The 23,047-nt window shown below is 36.5% G+C and overlaps 1 protein-coding gene across 3 annotated transcripts; it reads left to right on the forward strand.

Annotated features, from left to right (window-relative positions):
- The first annotated feature begins 374 nt into the window (after window positions 1-374).
- Window positions 375-22,600, forward strand: pnpla7a (patatin-like phospholipase domain containing 7a). 3 transcript variants are annotated; one of them, XM_028026033.1, is made up of 36 exons: window positions 375-502; window positions 876-979; window positions 1,107-1,181; window positions 1,421-1,508; window positions 1,632-1,714; window positions 2,040-2,140; window positions 2,226-2,366; window positions 2,455-2,614; window positions 2,949-3,029; window positions 3,977-4,105; window positions 4,229-4,309; window positions 4,787-4,916; window positions 5,007-5,078; window positions 5,171-5,247; window positions 5,404-5,559; window positions 5,684-5,761; window positions 6,911-7,116; window positions 7,216-7,347; window positions 7,505-7,628; window positions 9,439-9,552; window positions 9,641-9,707; window positions 9,853-10,002; window positions 10,882-10,945; window positions 11,165-11,333; window positions 12,811-12,993; window positions 13,131-13,249; window positions 13,332-13,488; window positions 14,626-14,742; window positions 14,834-14,903; window positions 15,650-15,766; window positions 15,883-16,031; window positions 16,169-16,321; window positions 16,469-16,588; window positions 18,524-18,608; window positions 19,123-19,238; window positions 20,080-22,600. In XM_028026033.1, the coding sequence occupies exons 2-36, from the start codon at window positions 932-934 to the stop codon at window positions 20,188-20,190; spliced, it is 4,023 nt and encodes a 1,340-aa protein (XP_027881834.1). In that variant the 5' UTR covers window positions 375-502; window positions 876-931; the 3' UTR covers window positions 20,191-22,600. The 3 variants fall into 3 exon arrangements, with proteins under 3 accessions (XP_027881834.1, XP_027881833.1, XP_027881835.1); XM_028026032.1 differs by having other exon boundaries at window positions 931-979; XM_028026034.1 differs by lacking the exon at window positions 19,123-19,238 and having other exon boundaries at window positions 931-979.
- The last annotated feature ends 447 nt before the right edge of the window (window positions 22,601-23,047 follow it).

The raw sequence follows: 23,047 nt of genomic DNA on the forward strand, positions 1-23,047 counted from the left end.
CATGGTTGTAAACTAAAAATGGGGAGAATTTCAAGGAATATAAATATCTTTTCAAGGTACTACACATACATTTCTTAATTAAACAAAATATGGAATGTTCATTTGGATTAATTTATAATGTTGGTTTGTTGGAGCTCTGTTTGCAATGGCGTAAAACTGCAATGCTGTAGTAAAAGACGGATATCAACATCCTAAAAGTCAGTAGTAAGTGTTCAGGCAGGAGCCATTTAGCTCTGGTTAAAATAAAAGTGAAAATATAAGCAGACTTCACCTTGCTGAGGCGTCTAACTTGTAAAATTAGAACGAGACTTCCCATTTCAACGATAGTGAAACATGCTTCGTTCTTATTGGATACCTGTCTCAACGAAACCAAGGCAACAGCAGAAAGGGGCGGGTCAAAGCAGCTGACAGCATAAAGAAAACTTTGTTAGCGCGTTGCTAACAAATTTGTCTGTTCAGCGATGTAAATAATGGGAACCAGCACTTCGAAAATCCCATAAAAGTAAGCATTGTTACTCCTGTTTGTCTCGGATAACTGTAATGGTTAAATTAGCTATTGAATTTGGTTATTTTCTTTCACTAGCAAGACGGTAAACCCTGTTTAGGCAGCTGCTAGCTAATGATAACCCAAGCTAATAGTATTTATTTTTCTAACCACGTCGGAAAATCATCAGCTGTCAGTCGCTTTGTTTGCCTAATTATATGAGCATATCATATACTTATTTCATGAAACTGGAGGGGGCTACCGAATGAGGCTAATATTCAAATACAGGTTCCTCTTTTCAATTATTTCTTTCTATTTCTCCAGAACACCGAGAAACCTTCACAAAATGGGACTTCTCTTTTTAAAATGCTGATATCCTTTTTTATTGTAGGTCACGTTTTATTTAAGTGTGAGGCTAATCGTTTACTGGGATTCTTGTTACACAGGATGGACTGTGCTGCAGATGAGAGGGAGCTGTGCCAATGGTCCAGTTCGGTATGCATAAAGCACAACTTCTTTTGATACCTATGACAGAAGAGACATTCATTCGAGTTCTTTAGTCAATATGTAGTTTTTTTATTAATTGGATATGCAAACTAGCGCTAATATCAAATATGTCTAGATGCTGACGGGCAGCAGGAGTGCTTTGAAGGCACGAGTTCAACAGTTTGTGGAAGAGAGGATGCAAACCACGATGGTAAGAATTACTGAATAATAGTTAACTGACAACACTTTTCATAGCAGTTTGCTTCTTATTTCCCTTGTTCTGTGCATGCCAGAACCATTGTGCATAAAATACTAACTTATTGCTTGATTTTCTGTGATCTTGATGTTTATACTGGTAAAGAATCAACCAGTGTTTAATCTGACCGTACTGGTTTAAAATCTTATTGTTAGCTTGGATTATTTATCACATTATTTCTTGTGTACATTCAGCTAACAGGTGTACTGATCGGAGCAGCGGTCGCTGTCGTACTGATTGGGATTGTGGTGCTCTTCTATTACAGAAAAATCAAGCTTGCTCGTGAGTCTTCCAAACTCATCCTAAATTACATATTGTTCAAATAAATATTCAATTTTATATTCCCCACTAAAGGAACTGTAATGTAATCGTATCTGCATTTTACTTTTTGATTCTCTGACAAAGGTGAGCAGCAGCCTGGTGTGCCCCAGTATCGTTTCCGAAAACGAGATAAAGTGCTTTTCTATGGAAGAAAGATAATGCGAAAGGTTATTTTTTCTATTTACATTTTTGTTGGCATGTCTGAAAACAGATATTTACATTTTGCCAGATTATGGTTTTCTAATTTACTTAGGTCTTGGGTTACTTTTCACATTTTTTTTTCTTCTTAAATAAATTACTGTACATGTCACTATAAACCTGTTTTTTGTGTGACACAGCGACTGTAGAAATAGAGAAGTAATGTAAGCCAAAAGGAAACCAAAATTTGATCTCTATATTTAGGCAATTCATTTTTTAAGCTATTCAGTAATTTGGTGTACGTCTCAAAGAACAGCAAACTTGATTGTGTTCTCTCTGTCTTCTCTGCTCAAGGTTCAAACGCTGTCCTCTACTCCTCCCCCCTTCTTATCTTCAGTGTCAAAGCAACCTCAGCGCATACGCAAAAGAACCAAAGTTCTGAGCATAGCTCGCAGGTTTGCAACATTTTTACATGTTATTTACAGTGAAAAAAAAATACTTTCAGGTCTTGCTCTTAAATCAATTTCTCTGTTCTAACAGAATCTTGAGGATCCGTAAAGACCCACCCACTCTGCAGCATAAGGAACCTCCTTCATCTTTGCTCGAGGCAGATCTAACGGAGTTTGATGTGCAGAGTTCAAATCTTCCTTCAGAGGTTCTCTATATGCTAAAAAATGTTAGGTAAACAGTTTTACAACATCTTTGCTTATAAAATGTTGTTTCCCTATTAGACGGTATAATAATGCTTGTTTTGTTTAACTTCTTGTAGAGTCTTGGGTCACTTTGAGAAGCCTCTGTTCCTGGAGTTGTGCCGCCACATGGTGTTTGTTGAGCTTCAAGAAGGGGAAGTGCTTTTCAGACCAGGAGATGACGATGACAGTATATATGTGGTCCAGGATGGTCGACTTGAGCTCTGTGTTCAAGAAAATGTATGTCACCAACAACTACAAATAACTCTTTTTTTAAAAATATATTCATAGTTAAAGTGGATTTAAGTTGGGTTTCAGTAATCCAGTCATGTGTTTTCTTATGTACAACTCTACAAACAACTGGTAGATTGCAATGTTCTGTTTAAATATTGATTTAAAAATGACTGGGAACACTTAATAAATATGAACAGCAGAGGGCACTAAAGTAACATCTAACTATATGGATTATAGGATATTTTGAAATGTAGTTTTTTATGACTACATTTTTTTTGATGGCATATTCAAGCAGATGTTGAACAAATACTCAGTTTTATGGATGCTTTTACTTTTAAAGGATGGCACTGAGCCAGTGGTGAAGGATGTTCACCCTGGAGACAGTGTCCACAGCCTGCTCAGCATTCTGGACATCATCACTGTGAGCTCTTATTTATTGTCTCATTTTACGTTTGACTGGCTTCTGTCCTCATTGGTGTGCTCATCTGACTATATCAGTTCAATTAGATCACCCACATTCCTTTGAGTAAATCTAGTTGAATAGTTTTATTTCCATTTTATTATCACAAATAATATGTTTACTCAACACCTCATAATTTCATGAACTGTTTGATTATAACTCAATATATATGTAAGATTATCCCTTTCAGAGTGGATATTCTGCTATCCAGATTATCTATTTAAAAAAATAGAGATTTGAGACTATGAAACACTTATAAGGGATATTAAAGTGAGAGAATCAGGCTATAAAAAATAAGCGTACACAGTTTTATAATGAAACTATATAATGATTGTTAAAAATAGAGAAACATTTTCATGGTATATTCTGTATAAATACAGTCCTTGCCAAAAGTATATATCCTTCATGAAGTTATCCACCTTTTCATGGCCTGTGTTCTGCTGGCAGGTCAACCTTTGATCTTAAGAGTTTTCTATCATTTTTTCTCTTTTTTTTTTTCAATTCACAGGTGTGTATTATATAGTAGTCAGACACAAAAAACAGCAATAAAACTAAAATGCAGTGAGGTTTGTGGTTGTAAATTTAAGAGACGTTTGAGGGGAGTTAATATATTTGCATGGCTCGGTGTATAGATATAATTACATGAGAAGTTATTTCAATTTTCATGTAGTTACCCACTCCATAAGTAGCTTTTGAAACGTAGTTCAAGTTTAACATTAATGTGTATATTACAACAGGATAAGCTATTATTAGACCTGGAGGGTAAAATTCAGGTACATCCAGAGATGGAATAGACTGTATAGTAATGTTAAACATATAAAATAACAGGAAAATAGCAGGTGTTGGTTATTCTCTTCTATTTCCAGAGTTTTTATTGTAGTTGAATTTGTCTTCTCTCTTATTTTCAGGGTTATCCAGCTCCGTATAAGACTGTATCAGCACGAGCTGCCACTCGCTCCACCATCTTGCGCTTATCTGCTTCAGCCTTTGAGTCAGTTTTTAAGAAATACCCTGAGACACTTGTTCGTGTCATCCAGGTATAAAAAGTATAACAATAAATATGTAATGTAAATATATTTCCATAAATTAGAAGTATTTACAAACTTGTGAAGAACATTTCTTGCTCTGTTTAATTATTCTTGACTTTGTTGGATTTGCAGATAATCATGGTGCGACTTCAGAGGGTGACCTTTCTGGCGTTGCATAACTATCTGGGCCTAACAACCGAGCTCTTCAATCCGGTAGGAGGGAAATTAATTGGTGCACGCATATTTGTGTGTTTACACAGAGTCACGCTGAGAGGCTCATGCTGAATACCTAAGCTTGGCGTTTGATCAAATTACACATAACAAACATTAGAAAAGCATTTGCACACTAGATCACACACAGGGAAGCTACTTTTACAGATCATTAAGCACAGCTTTACAACTTCGTCATTCCTCCTGGTCAGGGAAATGTGAATAAAAATTAATGCAACCGTTTCACAAAAAATGGGGATTACTGACCTTTAAATCTTTTGGTTTACTGACGTTTTACCATCTGATAATTTCAGTAGTATGCACAAAGCCAAAAACCTTCCCAATCATTTTCTTCAAAATCATTTTTTTTTATGTTTGGTGTACTCATTTGTGAATGGACCCTGCTCTTGGAGCTTACAATTGTATGTGCTTCTGAAGGTTAAAGACCTGAATTTATTTCTTATATCTCTTCTTTGGCAGGAGAGTCAGGCTGTGCCATTGTCCAATATAAACAGTGTGATGTCTGAGGTAAATTCTGGAAAGATGGCTCGTCGTCACCATTTCCAGGATGAGTTTCCACCTGTAACCAATGAGACCACTTCAGAACCAGGTATAACCATCTTACACATGCACACATTTAAAATTAAGCTTTTAATTTTTCCTGTTTGACCTGTTACTCGTACTATTTTCATTTTAAAAGATAGTGTTAAGGATAGTCCTCTAAACAGCAGTAGGAGGTCGCGGTCTGTCTCTGCACCCACTGATTGTGGAGGTGGGTCACTTTATTATTTTTTTCTGTCCTTCACGTTCTTTTTAAGAGAAATTATGATTGTAAAATTTCTTCTTTGGTATGTTGCACAACAGGAAATGACCTTAACATGGCTTGTGAACGAGCTCGTGTCACAATAGAGGAGGCTCCATCCAGTCCTCTTACTCAGAAAGTAAGACTTTACGGTTTAACTTCTCATTTATGTTTGCTCTAATGTTTCTCTGACAGGAGAAGCTTGGTGTGATATTAACCAGAAAGCTGCTATACCTCACAACTCTACAGCTGTTATTGTCTGATTTAAATGACTTTCTGGTGTCTGGCTTTGTAGTCTGCTCTAAAGAAGAATGTGACGATGCAGCAAACTCCGTCTGAAGTGTTCCACTACACTGACAGCGGAGGGCAGTCTGATGTCAGTAACATTGGTAAAAGCAGCACTCTCCTCCAGGCTGCTAAGAAAGACTTCCTGGGAGTCATCCAGCTGCAGGTAACTGTATCAATGCAAAGACATCTCAATAAATGGGAATCTCATATCATCCTATTCTAAGATGAAATATTATTTTTTTTATGCTGTTGTAATGAAGGTGTTAATTTAATAAAATTTTTTGTAGGACCCCAGTTTACTTGATGGCAGAGTGACCCTTCACCATGTTAAGGCTGGTTCTGTTGTAGCTCGTCAAGGAGACCAGGTTAGAGAAAACTTTTAAATACAGCTTTTTTTATACAAATTTTTATGACTGTTCTCAATTTCTGTTCACTGTTCGTTAGCTGAGTTGTTTTTAGTTATACTTATCACAGGAGGTAATAAAATGTCTAACAAAGCTGTTTGCCAAGACATTTTAACTTTTGAAAAAACACATTTTCTCTAAATGATGCTGCATTTGAAATATAATCCAGTTGGTTGATTTAAATCCAAATCCATTTTATTTATAAAGCATATTAAAAAATTTAGCCAAAGTGCTGTGCATAACCAAAACAGATCAAACCAAATAAAAACGATAATAAAATCAAAAATAAAACATACTTTAAAGACAGTATGACAGAAATCACAATAAACCAACTCGTACTGTGTAAGAAGCCTCTGAAAACAAATGTTTTTAAGAGAGTTGAGATGTTTGCAAGTTGAGCAGCACAGTTGAAGTTTGTGGATTACATCCATGAAAATCCTCTCTGCCTGAACCAAATGACTCCTTCTGTTTCCGATTCTTATTGGGCATTTTGTGAGATCAGACTGGTGACCAGGATGAGGAGGAAATGCCAGGCTGCTGTGGTTGTGTACAATTCCCCCGCACACTACTAATTGAACTGTTTGTTGAATTAAAAGAACTTTCAAATGTTTGTTCGTACTCCAATCATCCAACCTAATAAACACCACCAAATACAAGTTAATTTCAGAAGTTTTTTTTTTTCAGGGGTAGAAATGATTTGCCAGGTATTTATGTGTTAATTGGCACAGCCCACATGTTCAACTTTGCTGCTCAAACAAACCCCTTTCCAAGAGTATAAGATTTAGTTCAAAATAGCACTCTTGCAACAAATAATTGTGCTTTTCTTTTTTGTGTTAAATTTATGTAACATACCATTTTTTGCAAGGGATTTTTTAAAGAGACCTTAAGTTAGATATTTGTATTTACATATTCATTTTCTTGTCCTGCCAATCTGCCTTGTGATACTTTCATTAGATTATTGGGTCTTCTGATCAAAGTGCAGAAGACAACATACAGTTGATACTTAAACAAACATCAGGCAGATTTTTTTGCTGTCAAATAAACATCCATCATCAAACTCTCAAACTTTTAAATTTTCCCTAAGTTGACTCGTTCCTGTTTGTTTTCTAGGAAGTGAGCATCCAGTTTGTGATCTCCGGCCTCCTTCATGTTTATCAGAGGATGATTGATCGTGAAGAAGAAACTCGTTTGTTTGTGACGCATCCTGGAGAGCTTGTGGGTCAGCTCGCTGTGTTGACCGGAGAGCCTCTCATATTTACGGTTCGAGCCCAGCGAGACTGCAGCTTCCTCTCCATTTCCAAAACCCACTTCTACGAGTCAGTCCTGTTTACGATCATGCTCTCATATTGTGTTAAAGCTCATAATTTAATAGCATTCTTTAATTTCTCCATTCCTTTGTTTCTTTAATTCTTTAGGATAATGCGTGTTGAGCCAAAAGTAGCCCTGAATGTTGCTCACACCGTCTCCAGGCGGATGTCGTCTTTTATCAGACAGATAGACTTTGCCCTTGATTGGATGGCTGTGGAGGCTGGCAGAGCTGTTTACAGGTTTTTGTTGTCAAATCTTTGTCATTTTTATAAGCATTGTCTACATTAATGAATGGATAAAGATGAACATCCCAAAAAAATAAGTTAATAATTAAGCATATTCAACTAATTAAGATTTATTTAACTAAATTAAAGCTATTTAATTTACTTTTTCTAGGCAGGGGGAAAAATCAGATAGCACGTTTATAGTGCTGAGTGGTCGACTGCGCTCTGTGATCAGGAAGGACGACGGCAAAAAGGAGCTGATAGGAGAGTATGGCCGTGGTGACCTGATTGGAGTGGTAAGACATGAGGCAGAAAGGTTGTTTTTTTTGTTTTTTTTTTATGTGGAAAATCAGAGAAAAAAAGGAAAATTTATCTTTATTTTTATCAATTTTATTTTAAAAAAATGCCAATATGTACAGTGACGAGGAGGAAAGCATGTTTTTCTGAGTTTACCGTGAGACAGCTGCAGCAGAGTGTAGCAAATCTCCATAACAACTAATAGGAGGTCACAAAATTTTCCAAGGACCACAAATGGCTTAAGAGCCTCACTTTGGACACCCTTACACTAGATGTTGTAACACTGGTGTTTACTTCAGTATTACTTGCCAATGTGCTAAATAAATGTGGGGGAAATACAGTTGTTTAAAACAAGATTTACATTTAGTTTATTAAATTATTTTTTTAAAAATGTAAAAACAGTCAATTAGAAAAAAACCCATTTTATTAAAAATGCATCTCAAAAGTATTTATTTATATGATTTTCAAAAATCAGTAATCAAACCCTTTTTATTTTATCTGTGCAACTTTTTACACGTTGAAGTTTTATTCTCCCCAGATTCAAGTTTTGCTCTTTATGACTAAACTCTGTGTTAAAGGCTATGCTGTTTATAGTTTTTACACCTGGGCTACTTTTTTAAAGCTAAACCTCTTAGTTAGCCTCACCTGCCCTCCCACTTGCTGTGGTGACGGGTTTCTGCCACAATGCTTCTAATAATACCTGTGCTGATGGATGCTATGGTTACTGCTACTTGGAGGAGGAAAGCTGTCATTGCAGCTGTTGTAGTAGTGAAAATAAGGATGTGGTGGAGGTGTTTAGCACTCAAAGACACATTTAGCCTCAGTGTATTGACGTCAGCTCTTCTTGATGAAATGAAATGAAGACAACTCATTTACAGCTCCTTTTTTCACTTTATTTCACACTGTGCTATTACAGGACTCATAAACAGTAAATGAGTGTGCAAAGTATAACTGATTCATATCTTGAAGGAGCTGAATAAGGCGTTTTTTGTTTTTTTTTCATAAGTTAATAATTTCCTGCGCTCTTAATAAAATTTCTGTGGTTTGCTTTGGTCTAAATGCTGCAAGGGTAAAGGGTAAATCACCTAACTTGTTCAGGTGAGTTATAGACCTTAGATCAAATAGGCTACCTGCCCACGCCTCTTATAGATTATAAGAGGGTACAAGCTCTGGGCAAACCGAGAGCCTACACTCAAGCACACCAAGACATTTTACTGGTAGTGACATTTTTGTGAAGACAGAAGTCTTTGAGGTCATTGTTGTCGCACCAAACAAGTAGTGAAATATGTTGATCACTGCAAGCAGTGCTGGGTTGACCTAAATTGAGAGCTTTTCTCTACTAATGTGCAAGTAAGGAAATGTACGATTCACATGATGCTCCACAATTTTGAGTAAAAAGATGCTCAAAAATCCTTGAAACATTTAGCTTTAATTACATTGCATAATCTCACTCTGAAACATTTGCTACTCTCCTACAGTGAGTTTTGCATTCCTCACTGCACATGGTGCCAAGACAAACCTTGTTTCTCAGTTCAAGTTCAGTTCAAATTCTGTAGTGATCAGTTTTGGAGAGAAACATTTCCTTCACATGAAGATCAGCGGTACTTTGCCTGACTTGAATGATAGGTTCTCTGGTGTTTGCCACTTTGAAAAGAAAGTTAGAGTAATGTACCTCTATACTACACCATATTTACACCATTCCAGACACTAATCGCCTTTGAGAAAGATAAGATATAGCAAAGATACAAGATACAGCAGTTGTGAGATATTTTGTGGGGATTTTGTTTAAAGCAACACATGTCTCTGTAGGTGGAGGCCTTGACCCACCTGAACCGAGCCACAACTGTTCACGCTGTTCGAGATTCAGAACTGGCCAAGTTACCAGAGGGGGCGCTCAACTCCATCAAGAGGAGGTTCCCACAGGTACTCATGATCTAAACTACTTCATCAGTGTTTTCCTGATGCTTTTATTAAAAAGCAAAACTGGTTATAAAACATTTTGATCTCATAGGTCGTCACAAGGTTGATCCATTTGTTGGGTCAAAAGATTCTTCAGCAGGTCAATGTTCCTCTTTCAGGTGTGTGCTTGGTTTATAATGTTACTTTCTCATGATGTTACAGTACACCAATGGTGATGCTGAATGTTTAGTTGCTTAGATATTGAGTTTTGTCGACGCTTTTATTTAATTGAGGGACATGTCTACAATTTAATGATTTGTTCAGCTCGTAGCTTGGCACTCCACACTCCAGGGAGCAAGTGGGATGCGGGGAATCAAGCCTCCAACCTCTCTACTGTCACAGTCCTGCCTGTATCAGAAGAGGTGCCTTTGACTACTTTCACCCTGGAGCTCCAGCATGCCCTCATTGCTGTAGGTAAGACAAAGGTCACACTGACATGATGCTTTCATTTTACTCTTATGTCATTCCACGTAAAGTATTTATTAAAATTAAGCCATGTCATCTATTGTTATTACTAGTTTATAAATTGAAATTAAAGCTAAAAGGGGAAGAGACAAAGTCAGTCTTCTTGGAAAGGAAATCTTTCTCTTGAAGCAGAAAACTATTTGTTGTGATAATTGGTGCGGAAATCTTGTTCTGTGAAAAGTTAGTACAAAGAAAGCAGGTGGCTATTTCTCTAAGGAAATTTCCAGTATACATAACAAAGCCATAGAAACATGATTCGTTAGGATTACTGACGATGGACTGTTAATGACTTTTAACCACTTATACTGGTTTGAGCTGCGACTGAGCGTGTCAGGACAGATTTGTTTTGGTGACTCCATTGCTTTGTATGCAGCATGTAGCTAGAAAATTTACCCTTTTTAAAGTTTTCATTTTAATACAATCAGCTTTTAAGTCTTTAAAGAAAAAAAATTAAATAGGCACACATGTATACAGTTGATGTAAAAATTGCGAACTGCTTAACATATTAATTAGGGAAAATACAAAAAGAATTAAAGCTGCGATTAACCTGTTACATAAGTGTGCAAATTCTTAAGCGAATAGTTGAAATAATTAATTCCCTTTAAATTCACCTGATTAACCTGGTAGATGAGAAGAACCTTTGTAAGATACTGGGGCTGAATATTGCCACAATGAGATGTAGCATGCTGATGCTCTTCTCCCAAAGAAACATGAGCAAGTTCATAGAAAAGTTTTAGTTTTAACAGGGGGCTGTATACTTCTGGGATCTGCTGTAGAAGTTGCTTTGAGAAGACATTGATCGGGTAAATGTAATTTTATCTCACGCAGGACCAACTCTTCTGCTGACAAGTGACATTATCAAGCAGAGGCTTGGAGCTGCAGCTCTGGATAGGTATGTTAATGTCAAAACTAAAGTTTATTTGAGAGTTTCATATTTACATTTGTTACACCTTCGGTTTTCCCAGAACATGCGTTAGATATATGGAAAGTATTTCCTTTGGTACCGCTGTTGCTCTCTCAATTATGTTTAAACTTGTTTTATTGACGCAAGAGGCAAAAAAAAAAAAAGGATCTACTGTATACTTTATTTATGGACTCGCTTTGTCTTTAGTGTCCATGAGTACCGTCTGTCCAGCTGGCTGGGCCAACAAGAAGACATACATCGCATAGTTCTGTATCAAACCGACTACACATTGACCCCGTGGACTCAGCGGTGCATCCGTCAGGCTGACTGCATCATTATTGTGGGACTTGGGGAGCAAGACCCTGCTGTTGGGGAGGTGAGATGGAAAGACTTGACTGCAAACAGAGAGAAAATGGAGGTCATACTGATGCATGCAAAAAGTGTTTTTAATAGCTGTTTTTTTATCATTAGCTGTATTACAATGTAAAGTCTGTTTTGTAATTGTTTTTCCAACAAGAGCAACATAAAAATAGTAATTTGTAATTAGATTGAAGTCGTTTTATTGCCTACTTTAATAGTTATCAGTCATAACTGAACCTTTCAGAGTCAAATACTTACCATTCATAAGTTAAAGTTGTCTGATCTGCACTGATGGAGAACATTGTGTTCAAATTGTAACTAATTTTGTCAACTTGATTTGAACCTCAGAATTATTTCTATCATCTAACTTTGTTTTTGCAAGCAGTGCTCTAAAGAATCAAAGTTGTTTGAGTGCAAAGGTTGGTTATACGAAGTCTTTTATTTCTAGAAGTGCTCAGTGCTTTAGATTTTTGGCAGTAGCTTGACTCTGCATTTTTGTTTTTTTTTATATGTGAGTGGATATTTTAAAGTAGTAGTAACACATCTTGTAGAAGGACAGTTTCTCCTCCTCAGTTTTGCTTAGGATCTTCATAGTGTCATCTCTTGAAATTTTCTGGATTTTATATTAAGAAGAAATCTGAATATAACAATCACCTCTACCATCGATGACTGTCTAATGTAATATGAAGGCCACTTCTGACCATTATTCAGTCGAATCAGGTTGTGGCCTTCTTGTTTAACCATTGTAATGGCTGAATCGGCTCAGGGTGACTTGTGTTTAACCCCTAATTATGTTTGAGAAATGAGCAAAGATTGGACGGATGCTGTGAAAGAGAGTCCATGTTTTAAAGTGCATGTAGGACTGACGAAAGAGAGGTAATCTCCTCTAAAGGGGAGCGGAAAAAGGAATGTGCCCCTGCTGACCAGGAAATGGAAGCAGAAATTGAAAGACGGATCAATATTTATCCAAAATCAGAATGAGTCATATCTTTGGCTTGGTTTTTATCTTTGGGGCAAACACCTTCTCTACAAAAAAAAAAATCACATCCTGATCTTAACACTATCTTCAGCAGAGGCAGAAGGGGGTAATTTGCTAATAATCTGATCAGACCATCATCTTGATTTCTTTAATCAAAATGTTCATTAAGGAGTTGATTAGATAAAAGGAAAAACACATGGAGGGTAGCATGCTTTTTTAAATTTGCAGTGGCATTAAGTGTTATTTAGAAAAGTCAGTCATAACATGTGGCTTTGGGCTGATGTAAGGAACTTCAGTATCTAAGGATTACCTGTTACAAATCGATCATATAGATTCATGCTTTATTTATGACAATTTACCAGCAGAAATGCTATTTCTGCCTGTTACCTCTGTTAAGTTTTCCAAACTTTTTTTCACCAAGTGCTCGTCCATCTGTGTTGACATCACACAGGAAAAAGTGTCAAATGTAAAATGTTCTGAAACATCTGTGCTCGATGGCTCTCTCCCCCCTCAGCTGGAGCGCATGTTAGAAGGAAGTGCAGTGCGGGCCCAGAAGCAGCTGGTGTTGTTGCACCGAGAAGATGGTCCTACTCCCCAAGGAACTGTGAACTGGCTGAACATGCGAAGCTGGATCTCCAGGCACCTCCACCTCTCCTGTCCCAGAAGGGTCTTCTCTAAGAGGAGCCTCCCCAAGCTGGTTGGAATATTTCATCTATCGAAGCACCTTACGTAGTCCAATTTGGCCCAGCTGCGCTTCAGCATTCTCAGTCTACATTATCGTCGTCATTTATTCACTCGTTTCTCTTAACTTTCGTTTCTTTGCTGTTTTTGCAGTTGGAGCTGTACCAGCGTGTGTTTGAGAAGCCTGCAGACCGTCACTCTGACTTCTCCCGTCTGGCTCGTGTTCTCACGGGTAATGCCATCGCTCTTGTCCTCGGAGGGGGAGGGGCCAGGTAAACCATTTCCTCAACCAGTCTTTTTACACAAACACATGGGAGTCAATGTCCTGTTTCATCTTCTCCGTCTCCTAATCAGGGGTTGCTCCCAAGTGGGGATCATGAGAGCACTGTGTGAGGCCGGCATCCCAGTGGACCTGATCGGTGGGACTTCGATTGGAGCGCTGATGGGGGCTTTGTATGCTGAGGACCGCAGCCTCAGCCGCATGAGGATAAGAGCCAGAGAATGGGCAATGGTGAGACCGATCTACATGAGCTATGCTCATGTAGATTACAATAAAATCTAACACTGTCGCAGTGTTGTCTGGCCTTTAGACAGTTTGGATTGTCAATGTGGAAAGAGAACATGTATACATATTTGTTTGCAATTTGATAAAAAAATTCACTGCTAAATTGCTTGCTACATTTATTGGCACCCCTAGTAAAGATTTAATTTGAATACATGGAAAAAATTCAGTTCAGACTCCCTGCTGGTCCAGTTATTTTTACCTTTGTTCTTATTACTTTGTACATTGATTTACATGATGAGCTTTTTCATACATCTGGGGTTCCATGAAACTTTTGCCATGTCTTTATGTTCAAATTGTACTTTAGGTGCAAATAAACATATAGAAGAGATGTATTCAACATCAGCTACATTTGTTTGTTCTTCTGTTTGTGCATTAAATATCGACTCGGTTACCAACATCCTGCTCACTGTTTATAGCGTATTACTATTTTTAACCAGGCAGCTGAAGCACAGCAATCAAGTGATTATTTCAGTGCTTTAAAGAAACATGTACATATTTAAACTATTTTGTAACAGGAGCTTTTTTTTCTTATTTTTTGCAAGCACAATATCAAAAACCTCAATCGTTTCAGGAACTTTTGTGATTACCAGCTGCTGCAGTAAGATGTTGTTCAAGGCTCTTAGACATTTTAAAATGATCTTTGCTACAGGTGTGACTAATAGTGTTTAAACCTTTTGTTCAGATAACTTGTATCTTTGAACTGAGGAGGACAATTTCGTCGACTCAGGTTGTTCAGATTAACTGATTATAGTAGCATACAAGAAGCTGAGTAAAGTTTTCACTTCCTGCTAATGTGAACTGAAAATCCCTCACTCTTTAAGATTTTTTTAACATTTCATCTATCCCTAGAGACTGCAGGCAAGGTTTTAAATACAGTTTTTATTCCTGACCTTTTTTAAGTGGTTTCATATCATCTAGATGTGTGTTTTGCTAAAAAGCAGTGGCAATCTTGGGTGTTAAAAATAACATTTATGAAAAGATGGTTTGTAAAATAGTTGGTTAAAAAAAGGAAAATAGTTGCTTGTGGCAAGACAAATACTGTCATTACTTAATGAAAATATGTCTTTTACTCTTCTCCAAAAGGAAATGACCTCAACATTTAAGAAGGTTTGGGATTTCACATATCCTATGTCCTCCATGTTTACTGGTGCTGGCTTCAACTCCAGCATCAGTAAAGTGTTTCAAAGCAAACAGATTGAGGTGAGCTAGAAAATGGACGTATACAGTATATCTTATATGTTATTTTATACTGTTCTAATTTTTATTTTATTTAATATTTTTTTAAATGCAGGACCTTTGGATCCCATATTTTAATATTACTACTGACATTAGTGCTTCAGCCATGAGAGTACACACTGATGGCAAGTATTGAATTTGTGTGTTTGATTCTCTCTCATTTTCTCTTCTCTTTTGTATTAATTAATTTGTTGGGTCTTCTTTGCTTGGAGATTTACCCAAATCAAAAGTTCAGGAAATGTTTCTTCATTTAGCAATGCCTGCAAATAAAGGTGGTTTAATCTGTATTTACTTATAAACATTATATCCAACTCGAGTTTAGTGGCTTTTGCTTTAAACAGTTTGTGGCCAGCACAATTATCAGCATCCCTATGAAAGATATGAACAAAAACCTTAAACAAAATTATTGCTATGCAATAATTATTGCTATGCACTGTCTAGTTTTATTTGTCAAAGTTTCACTTGATTTTCTAAATATATTTTATTTATTTAATTGTAGGTTTGATGAAGTGTAGGGAAGTAGTTGCTTAGTTTTAGCTTTTCTTGATTTAAGATCAACCTTGGTCTGGTTTACTAATTATAATTTCCAAGATGCTCTGATTAAGTGGATTTATTTGTGTATTATTATTATAGTTTTATATATATATATTATATTTGTTTTTATAAGAGTTGTTGCCAATAATGGTGACTTTAAGGAGAAAAAATTCTTAAAATATGTTTTTGCTTGAATAAATCTTCTCAAATACACATTATTTCAGGGAATATTTAATATTGAAGCTTTTTGCACACATTTACCACTCAATAAATGCAGTGGTCCCTGTATGTAATTTTTAAAATACAGTTAAATAAAATGTCCTGTTTTCTGTTTTAGGTTCTCTGTGGCGGTACGTTAGAGCCAGCATGTCTCTCTCAGGATATCTGCCCCCTCTCTGTGACCCCAAAGATGGACACCTGCTGATGGATGGGGGCTACATCAACAACCTGCCTGGTTTGTTAAGCTCACCCTTTCAGTTATCAACATATTACAAATGTTCTTTCTGTACCTCAATATGTGTTTCCTTTTTTTCTTTCCTTTTTTACTTGGGCTACCTTTGATTTTCCCAGCTGATGTGGCGCGCTCCATGGGGGCCAAGGTGGTGATAGCTATTGACGTGGGCAGCCGGGATGAAACCAACCTCACTAATTACGGCGATTCGCTCTCAGGCTGGTGGGTGCTATGGAAACGCCTGAACCCCCTCGCGGAAAAAGTGAAGGTGATGAATTGATTAACGAATAAAAACCCAACAAATGGTGGGAGGAGGTTGCCAAGAAATAAACCAAATCTATGAATAACAATGAAGATATTTATGGAGGTGGGTTTTTTGTTTGAGCTTCAAGTTGATTTCAACAGGTGTTGAACATGGCAGAGATTCAGACCCGGCTGGCGTACGTATGCTGCGTGAGGCATCTGGAGTCCGTTAAAAGCAGCGACTATTGCGAGTACATCAGGCCGCCAATTGACAGATATCGAACACTGGAGTTTGGCAAGTTCGATGAGATAGCTGTAAGTTTGAGACACACTTGGCTTTTTGTTTAAACTAACACTCTACTGGTTATGGATTGTAAAATCTGGTTTCTTTTCAATCCTAAGATTGCCTGGTGGGTTTTTATGATATATTCTTTCAGATTAGTGAATATTTGTGTGTTGTAGGAAGTGGGCTACCAGCATGGCAAGACCGTGTTTGATGTGTGGAGGCGGAGCGGTGTCGTGGAGAAGATGATGAAAGACAGGCACCAAGAGGAGAGCCGCAACACCCAAAGCAAGAGCAATGTAAGCATGGGAAGTGTTGAAGTGATGTATGGAGCACACACTAAATTTGTGATAAATTAGTTTTTATTTGGAGCAGCGGAGGTTAAACTTCTATATCATTTCTGCAACGAAATGAACATTCAATAATTATATTAATTTTGCCCAAGTAAGAAAACGTTCTCTCTCCTTGATGACAATTTATTAAAAAATGTTTATTGAAACATGAAACAATATTCCCACAATGAATCTTGGTGATGTCTGCATCTTGATATTTATTTGTTTCATCAAATATAATCACAATTAAACATTTCAATTAAATAATGTGAAATTCGTTCGATTCAGACAAAAATCATTAATGAAAACCAGTTTCCATCTTGTTGATGAGTCCCACTCTTGATTTAAAAAAAATCCTCTCTGGATCTGACTTCTATCACTATTTAGAAGAGGCTACATCCTTACGAAACAAAATAAGACAGTGACAAATTAACTTCAAATGCTGCAGTTACATGTGCAATAAAATGAGAGCAGAATTGACATGTTCAAAACTCAGCAGCAACAAAACAGCAGAAAATTTATGCACCTTATTTAAAAATGAAGGCAAGAATGGAGCTATTGTTAGGGTTTCAGATTTGAACAGTGATGCTGTCTTCTGACCAACTCCCATTTTTATTCTTTAAAACAGCCTTCCCACACAGACATTTAATGATGTCTTGCTATTTTCAGATCGTCTTGTAGGATGTATCTCAAGAAAAATAATGCATGTTTAAAAATCATGTTGCTTAAAAAAATTCAAGACGAATAAAAAATACTTTGCTATAGAAACAAAACATGAAGATTTGATTTTAATAAAACTGGGTTAATGAGATCCTATTTTGAATGTTAAATGTTTACAACTGGTATAAGTTTTAGTTCTGTTCTGTCTTCTATGCAACTTTTAAGGAAGCTAAACAAATATGGATTATGCATTTAAGAAATTTCTCACCATACTGTTGGTAAGAATTTGGTGGCAACAACAAACGTTTTTCAACTATTTTGCACATTTATGTCTGCACAGCTTCTGGTTATTTCATCTTAACCTTTCACACATACAGTAAACTTCTGGTATGTAATCTTACCAGAAGTTTATATGCACATGAAAATAGACATGCTTTTTTTTGCCCCGAGTGTCTGAAATGAAATCAGACCAAACTTCTCTTGTTTTAGGTCGGTTAGAATTGGCTAAATGCTGAAAGAATGAGACAAAGAATGTGTCCGAGATTTATTTATTAATGTATTCAAAATCAGATGTTTACATACAGAATGGTGACGAGGGAAAGCTAAAAATCTAGCAAAAATATTCAAACTACGTTAATATTTTTCTCCGTCTTCACCGTGACATGATTGCAAGAGCTTTTTGCAGACTCCATTGGATTTATGTACCACTTTCATGCTGCACAGACAGATGGAACCTGCAGATGGAGTACGAAGATGAGGGATTACAGTTCTTGTTAACAACAGATGCAGTGATCCATGCATGTTATCTTAAATGAGCATCTCTGTTCCCCAGTCACGAAAGTCATAGCTGAGAGTTTCTGTTCATTTTATCTATGGGGAGCTGACTTGTTTTATCTTCCAGTCCTGATCCGTACTTCTGTTCTTTCCAGCAAATACATTTGTATCAATTAGGTATTTCCTGCTTGAACTCCTTTTGGATTGAGTTATTACTTAAAGTTGTGCATTATTTTGGTCAGGAAAGCTTTGAGTGACAAGTGAGGACTCCGAGCACAAAACAAAACGGAGATGCATTGGCATCAGGTTGTCGGTCAAATTTATCCCATGCATGTCACATTAGACTGCCAAAAAATGGCTGACGGCTAGATGACGGTTTGAGGCTTAAAATGTCTGGTCCAAAAAAAAAAACTAAGCTAAAAAAACATAATTTCTGCTATTTATGAGTTGAATTTGTGTGTCTTTCAGGTGGTGACATGTCCCAATGCTTCCTTCACTGACCTTGCAGAAATCGTGTCTCGCATCGAGCCTGTCAAGCCTGCGGTGGTGGATGGTAAAACTCCTGACACATAATTCAGCACTGCCACTTTCAGCAACACATCATGATTCTTCTAAAAATGTGTTGACATTCTGTCTGGTAGATGGATCTTTTACATCTCTACACTTCTTCTTCTGTTTTTTTTTGTTTTGTTTTTTTTTAATCCATCAGCTGACATGTTTTGCTGAAAAGATCAAATTAACTGCTGTATCCATTAGAACTGGGTGTGCACAGAGAAAGGATTTTTTGTTATTATATCTTAATGAGAAAGTAGACACAGAAGAAAAGAAAAATGTGTTTTGATTCTTTAAATCAGGCATTTCTGTAAAAAAAATACAAAAAAATTATCTACCTGAGCTGGTAAATTCTTCTCTCAATCCTCATTGTGTCTGTTGATACTATTTGAATTCACGGGTTTTAAACATTTTAAATCAGTTGCATGTATCTTGTCCACAGTTCACATAATATTTTCTTTTTCACCCACAACATGCTTCCTTTTATTCTGTCCTCCATTGTTTCCCCTCCCCAGAAGAGTCAGACTATCAGACTGACTATGAAGAGGAAGCATTGGAGAGTGCACTTTCTGATGTGGAGATGTATGGTCACTTTGGGGAGCACACTGAAGGGGAGGAGACGGCTGACACGGTGTGGACTTCTAGTAATAACTCTGGAGCATCCCTTTCTTTAATCACAGTACTTTTGAAACATGCTTCACATGCTAAACTGTTTCCTTTAAAATTATAATTTCACTTTTTATTACCCTGTGTATTCATTATTTCTGCCAAAGACAGCTTTTTTAAAATCTTGTTTGTACAACATAAATAATTAGATTTATTTATTTTTTTTTTACACATTCTCACATCATGTTATAAGACATTACGGATACTCCTGTTCTGACCAGCATTGTTAGGTGTCAGCAGAAAGCATTACATTATGAAGCAGTGCAGTTGTTGGGTGAAACTTATCAATAGTGAATGAAAGCAGCTAAAAGTTCCACTCTCCTCTAATTGGTCACTAATTAAAGTTTAACTAGACTTAGACTTAGACTGACTTTGTTGTCATTTTCAATGCACAGGGTGTATACAGAACGAAATTTCGTTGCATACGGCTCAGAACAATGTTTTGAGGTTCTAATGTTATGAGGTTACTCCGGGATATAAATCTAAATATAAAATATAAAGTGCAGGAATGACAGTAAAATAGAAGTTATTTAGCTCTGTACATGTGCAAGGTATGAAGTGGAGACCAGTTTTTGAGTGCAGTCCAGTTAAGAGTTCAGCAGTCTGATGGCAAGTGGGAAAAAGCTGTTTAAATAATTATTTAAACTATTTAAATAATTTGTAAAACCTTTTAGTCCACATAAAGATGAAGAAAATGGCTTATTGAAATGAACAGCACAGATGGAGATTTTCACAAGACTATTTGGTCTTTTTTTTTTTTTTGGACCATTTTTAACTCTGCATTTTATCTCATCTCTGACTTTCAGGATGAGGAACAGGAGGAGAGAGGATTCTCCAGCGGGGAGCCTCCGAACGTCTCCTTCAGTCAACAAGAGCAGCTGAAGACGCCTACAAATCCGTTTCAAACAAGCCATTAAGAAAACAACCGTCTGAGCAATACCCAAACAGGTCATCACAATTAATCCTCTTTCTTTGGCTGATCTCTCATATTGAGATATAGTTGATGTGAACTTCTTAAAGCTTTATGTGAATCACAGCTATTCAGTGGAAGATGAAAGGACAAGTGAAGAAACTTGTATTTCTGTGAAATACTCATCACTGAGGCAATGTTAAGAAAAAGGTTGATTCTGTCATGATTGACTCTTTTGGTTTAGCTTAGATTTAGCTTTTAGGTTTAAAGTAGTCGGGAATTCACTGTCATATTGTTGTTTTATTTTCTGTGCATTACTGCTGTCTACAATGATTATTTAAAGAAAGCACCCTTCTTTGTGGTCATACATGGAAATATAAACCTCAAACACACATTTTAAATCAAGAAGAACTGAGGCATGAAGGAAACTTTGTAAGGCAGAGAATTTTTGCCTAATTCTACCTGAAAATATTTGGATTTCCAGGCCAGTAAGAGTGTCTCAAAACATTTAACCCTCCCAGGCAATGATGGGGCAGCAGTTTTATGTTGGTTGTTTTTTTTGTTTTGTTTTTTAAGCGGTCTAAAAAAACAGTACTTAATGGAACCAAATCAGTGGAGCTCTACAAGTTTTTAGTTTAGGTAGTTTCATTCAATTGTAGTTTTATAGGCACAAGTTATGATGGCATTTATTTTCAAACATGAACCAAATTGCACCAAGCTATTTGACTGCTGGATATAATTTGAGTTGACCAAGTAATGTTATATGTTTAGATTATGAAACTCAGAGGTTCAGGCTACTTTAAAGGTCAGTTATTTATATTTATATTATTTCACTGTTTAAGTTATCTACAATGATCTTTCCTATTTTCATGCTTAACAGTGAAACTTGCATAAAGATGAGAATTTGATATAAATCTAAAATTGTTTCTTCTCGAGGCAGAGTTGCTGTTGTTCGAAAGAAGAAAATAACCACCGCTTAAAATGATAAGTTATTGCTTTATTTCATAACATTTTATCCCTTCATCATGCAAGGAAAAGTATAGAAATGTACATGCAGCAGATCAGATTCATATAGAGCTTACCTGACTTAGTATAGTTAACATTGATTTATACATGGAAGCATTGATTGGGTCACCTTAAAAAGTCAGAGCACAAACTGTTCAGGAATTTTGTTATGAATTTTGTTATGCATTTACATAGATGTATGCTAACTGGAGCACGTGACCAAAAATTCAATCAGAAAAGCTGTTTATCCTGTAAATAAAAAAAAGTTTTGAAAATTGTTGCCAACATGCACTCCAGATGCAAGGACACAGGCTGGTGTTGCAAAATGTTATTATGGAAATAAAATACCCAGAAGCCTCTGCCTTAACATAATATATATGTATTTTCTTCCTGACATATTTATAACAAAGGGAACACAAATCTCTTGGAAAGTAGCACTAACTTAGAAATGCAGCACAAAACAAGCAGCAAACTGTCCAGTGACGGCTATCGGCACATTTTTGTTATTCCCGACGTGCCAGGGACATGCAGGGGGAATTAATAATGGTGGTCCACTTCAAAACACGAGTTTCCCTGTTGGCTGCTTAGACAGCCTCCTTCCTGTTTGTGTTCTGGCTGGAGTCTATCAGACACAGATTTGGCAGCAGACAATGTGACTTTGAAGCTCATCTTGTCTGCAGACAGACTACTGTATTATAACAATCTGTCTTTAGGCAAATGATTTATCTTGACATATTTGTTAGGCACCTTCCTTACATCATATTAGATATGTTTAAATACTTGTGTAAATACAAAGGTAATGGACCTTGTATGAACCATAACTACAGTATTCCAACACTAAGGTAATATCAAACTCGAAAGCATGTTCATTCCAAGTATCATGATTTATTTCACCCCTGATACTGTACACCACCCTGAAACACACTCTTTGAAGGTGTGATATTTACTACTGGTGCTACAAGTGCCTGCAGCCTTACGTGTGTGGACATTGGGAGAAAACCTGTTATAAACACTATGGATGTGTTGTGAATATGTGAACACTGGAAAGAAAAAAAAATGTTGCTATTTACCAATGAGATGATGATGAGGTTTGCATTTTTTTCTTTTTCCTTTGAAGCCTTGCACAATGACTTTTTGTTTGGCAGGAGGATCGATGTTTCACTTCTTTATTAAATGGGTCATTGTAATGAATCAGCTGCTGAAGTAATGTATGGAGCCCTGCCAAGAAGATAATATAAAACGCCTTAGATGACCTATATGACGAAAATTATTTATCATGCACTTGTTTTACGCTCATGTTAATAATAATGATATTGTATGAGAATGTTTACTAACGAGCCTACAGCATATTGTCTATATATTTGTTTTGTTTGATCCGATGTTATTAATAAACCTGGTTTTCTTTTCTCTTTTATGACTCTTTTCTTCTTCCATTTTTAAGTTTAATATGATAGAATTGTGCCTAAGCAGTTTAATTATCTGTAGTATAAAATTGTGTTAACCAGTGGAAAAAAAGGGGGGTTTGGTTGATGGCTAAAATGATGAATATCTAATGGAGTCTAGTTCTTAGTTTAATTTTATACTTTAAGTCCAAAAGTTCTCTTTAGATAAATTAATGTTTCTACAGTGATTAGGCTTTACATATGAAACATTATGGACTGAAATGTTATCCCAATGACTTGTTTGAAAGATATAGCAAGATTTACACAATGGAATAAAAAAATTAATATGTAAATCCATACAGTTTTTCCTCCCATACGTTTCCAAACCTGGAAACGCTAATATTCGTTCATTTTGTGCTTAGGAACCCTGATCAAGCCTGAAGGGTGTGCTGGCACATTTTGTGTAATTATAATAAG

This window comes from Xiphophorus couchianus, chromosome 8 (assembly GCF_001444195.1).
Source record: "Xiphophorus couchianus chromosome 8, X_couchianus-1.0, whole genome shotgun sequence".
Classification (NCBI taxonomy): domain Eukaryota; kingdom Metazoa; phylum Chordata; class Actinopteri; order Cyprinodontiformes; family Poeciliidae; genus Xiphophorus; species Xiphophorus couchianus.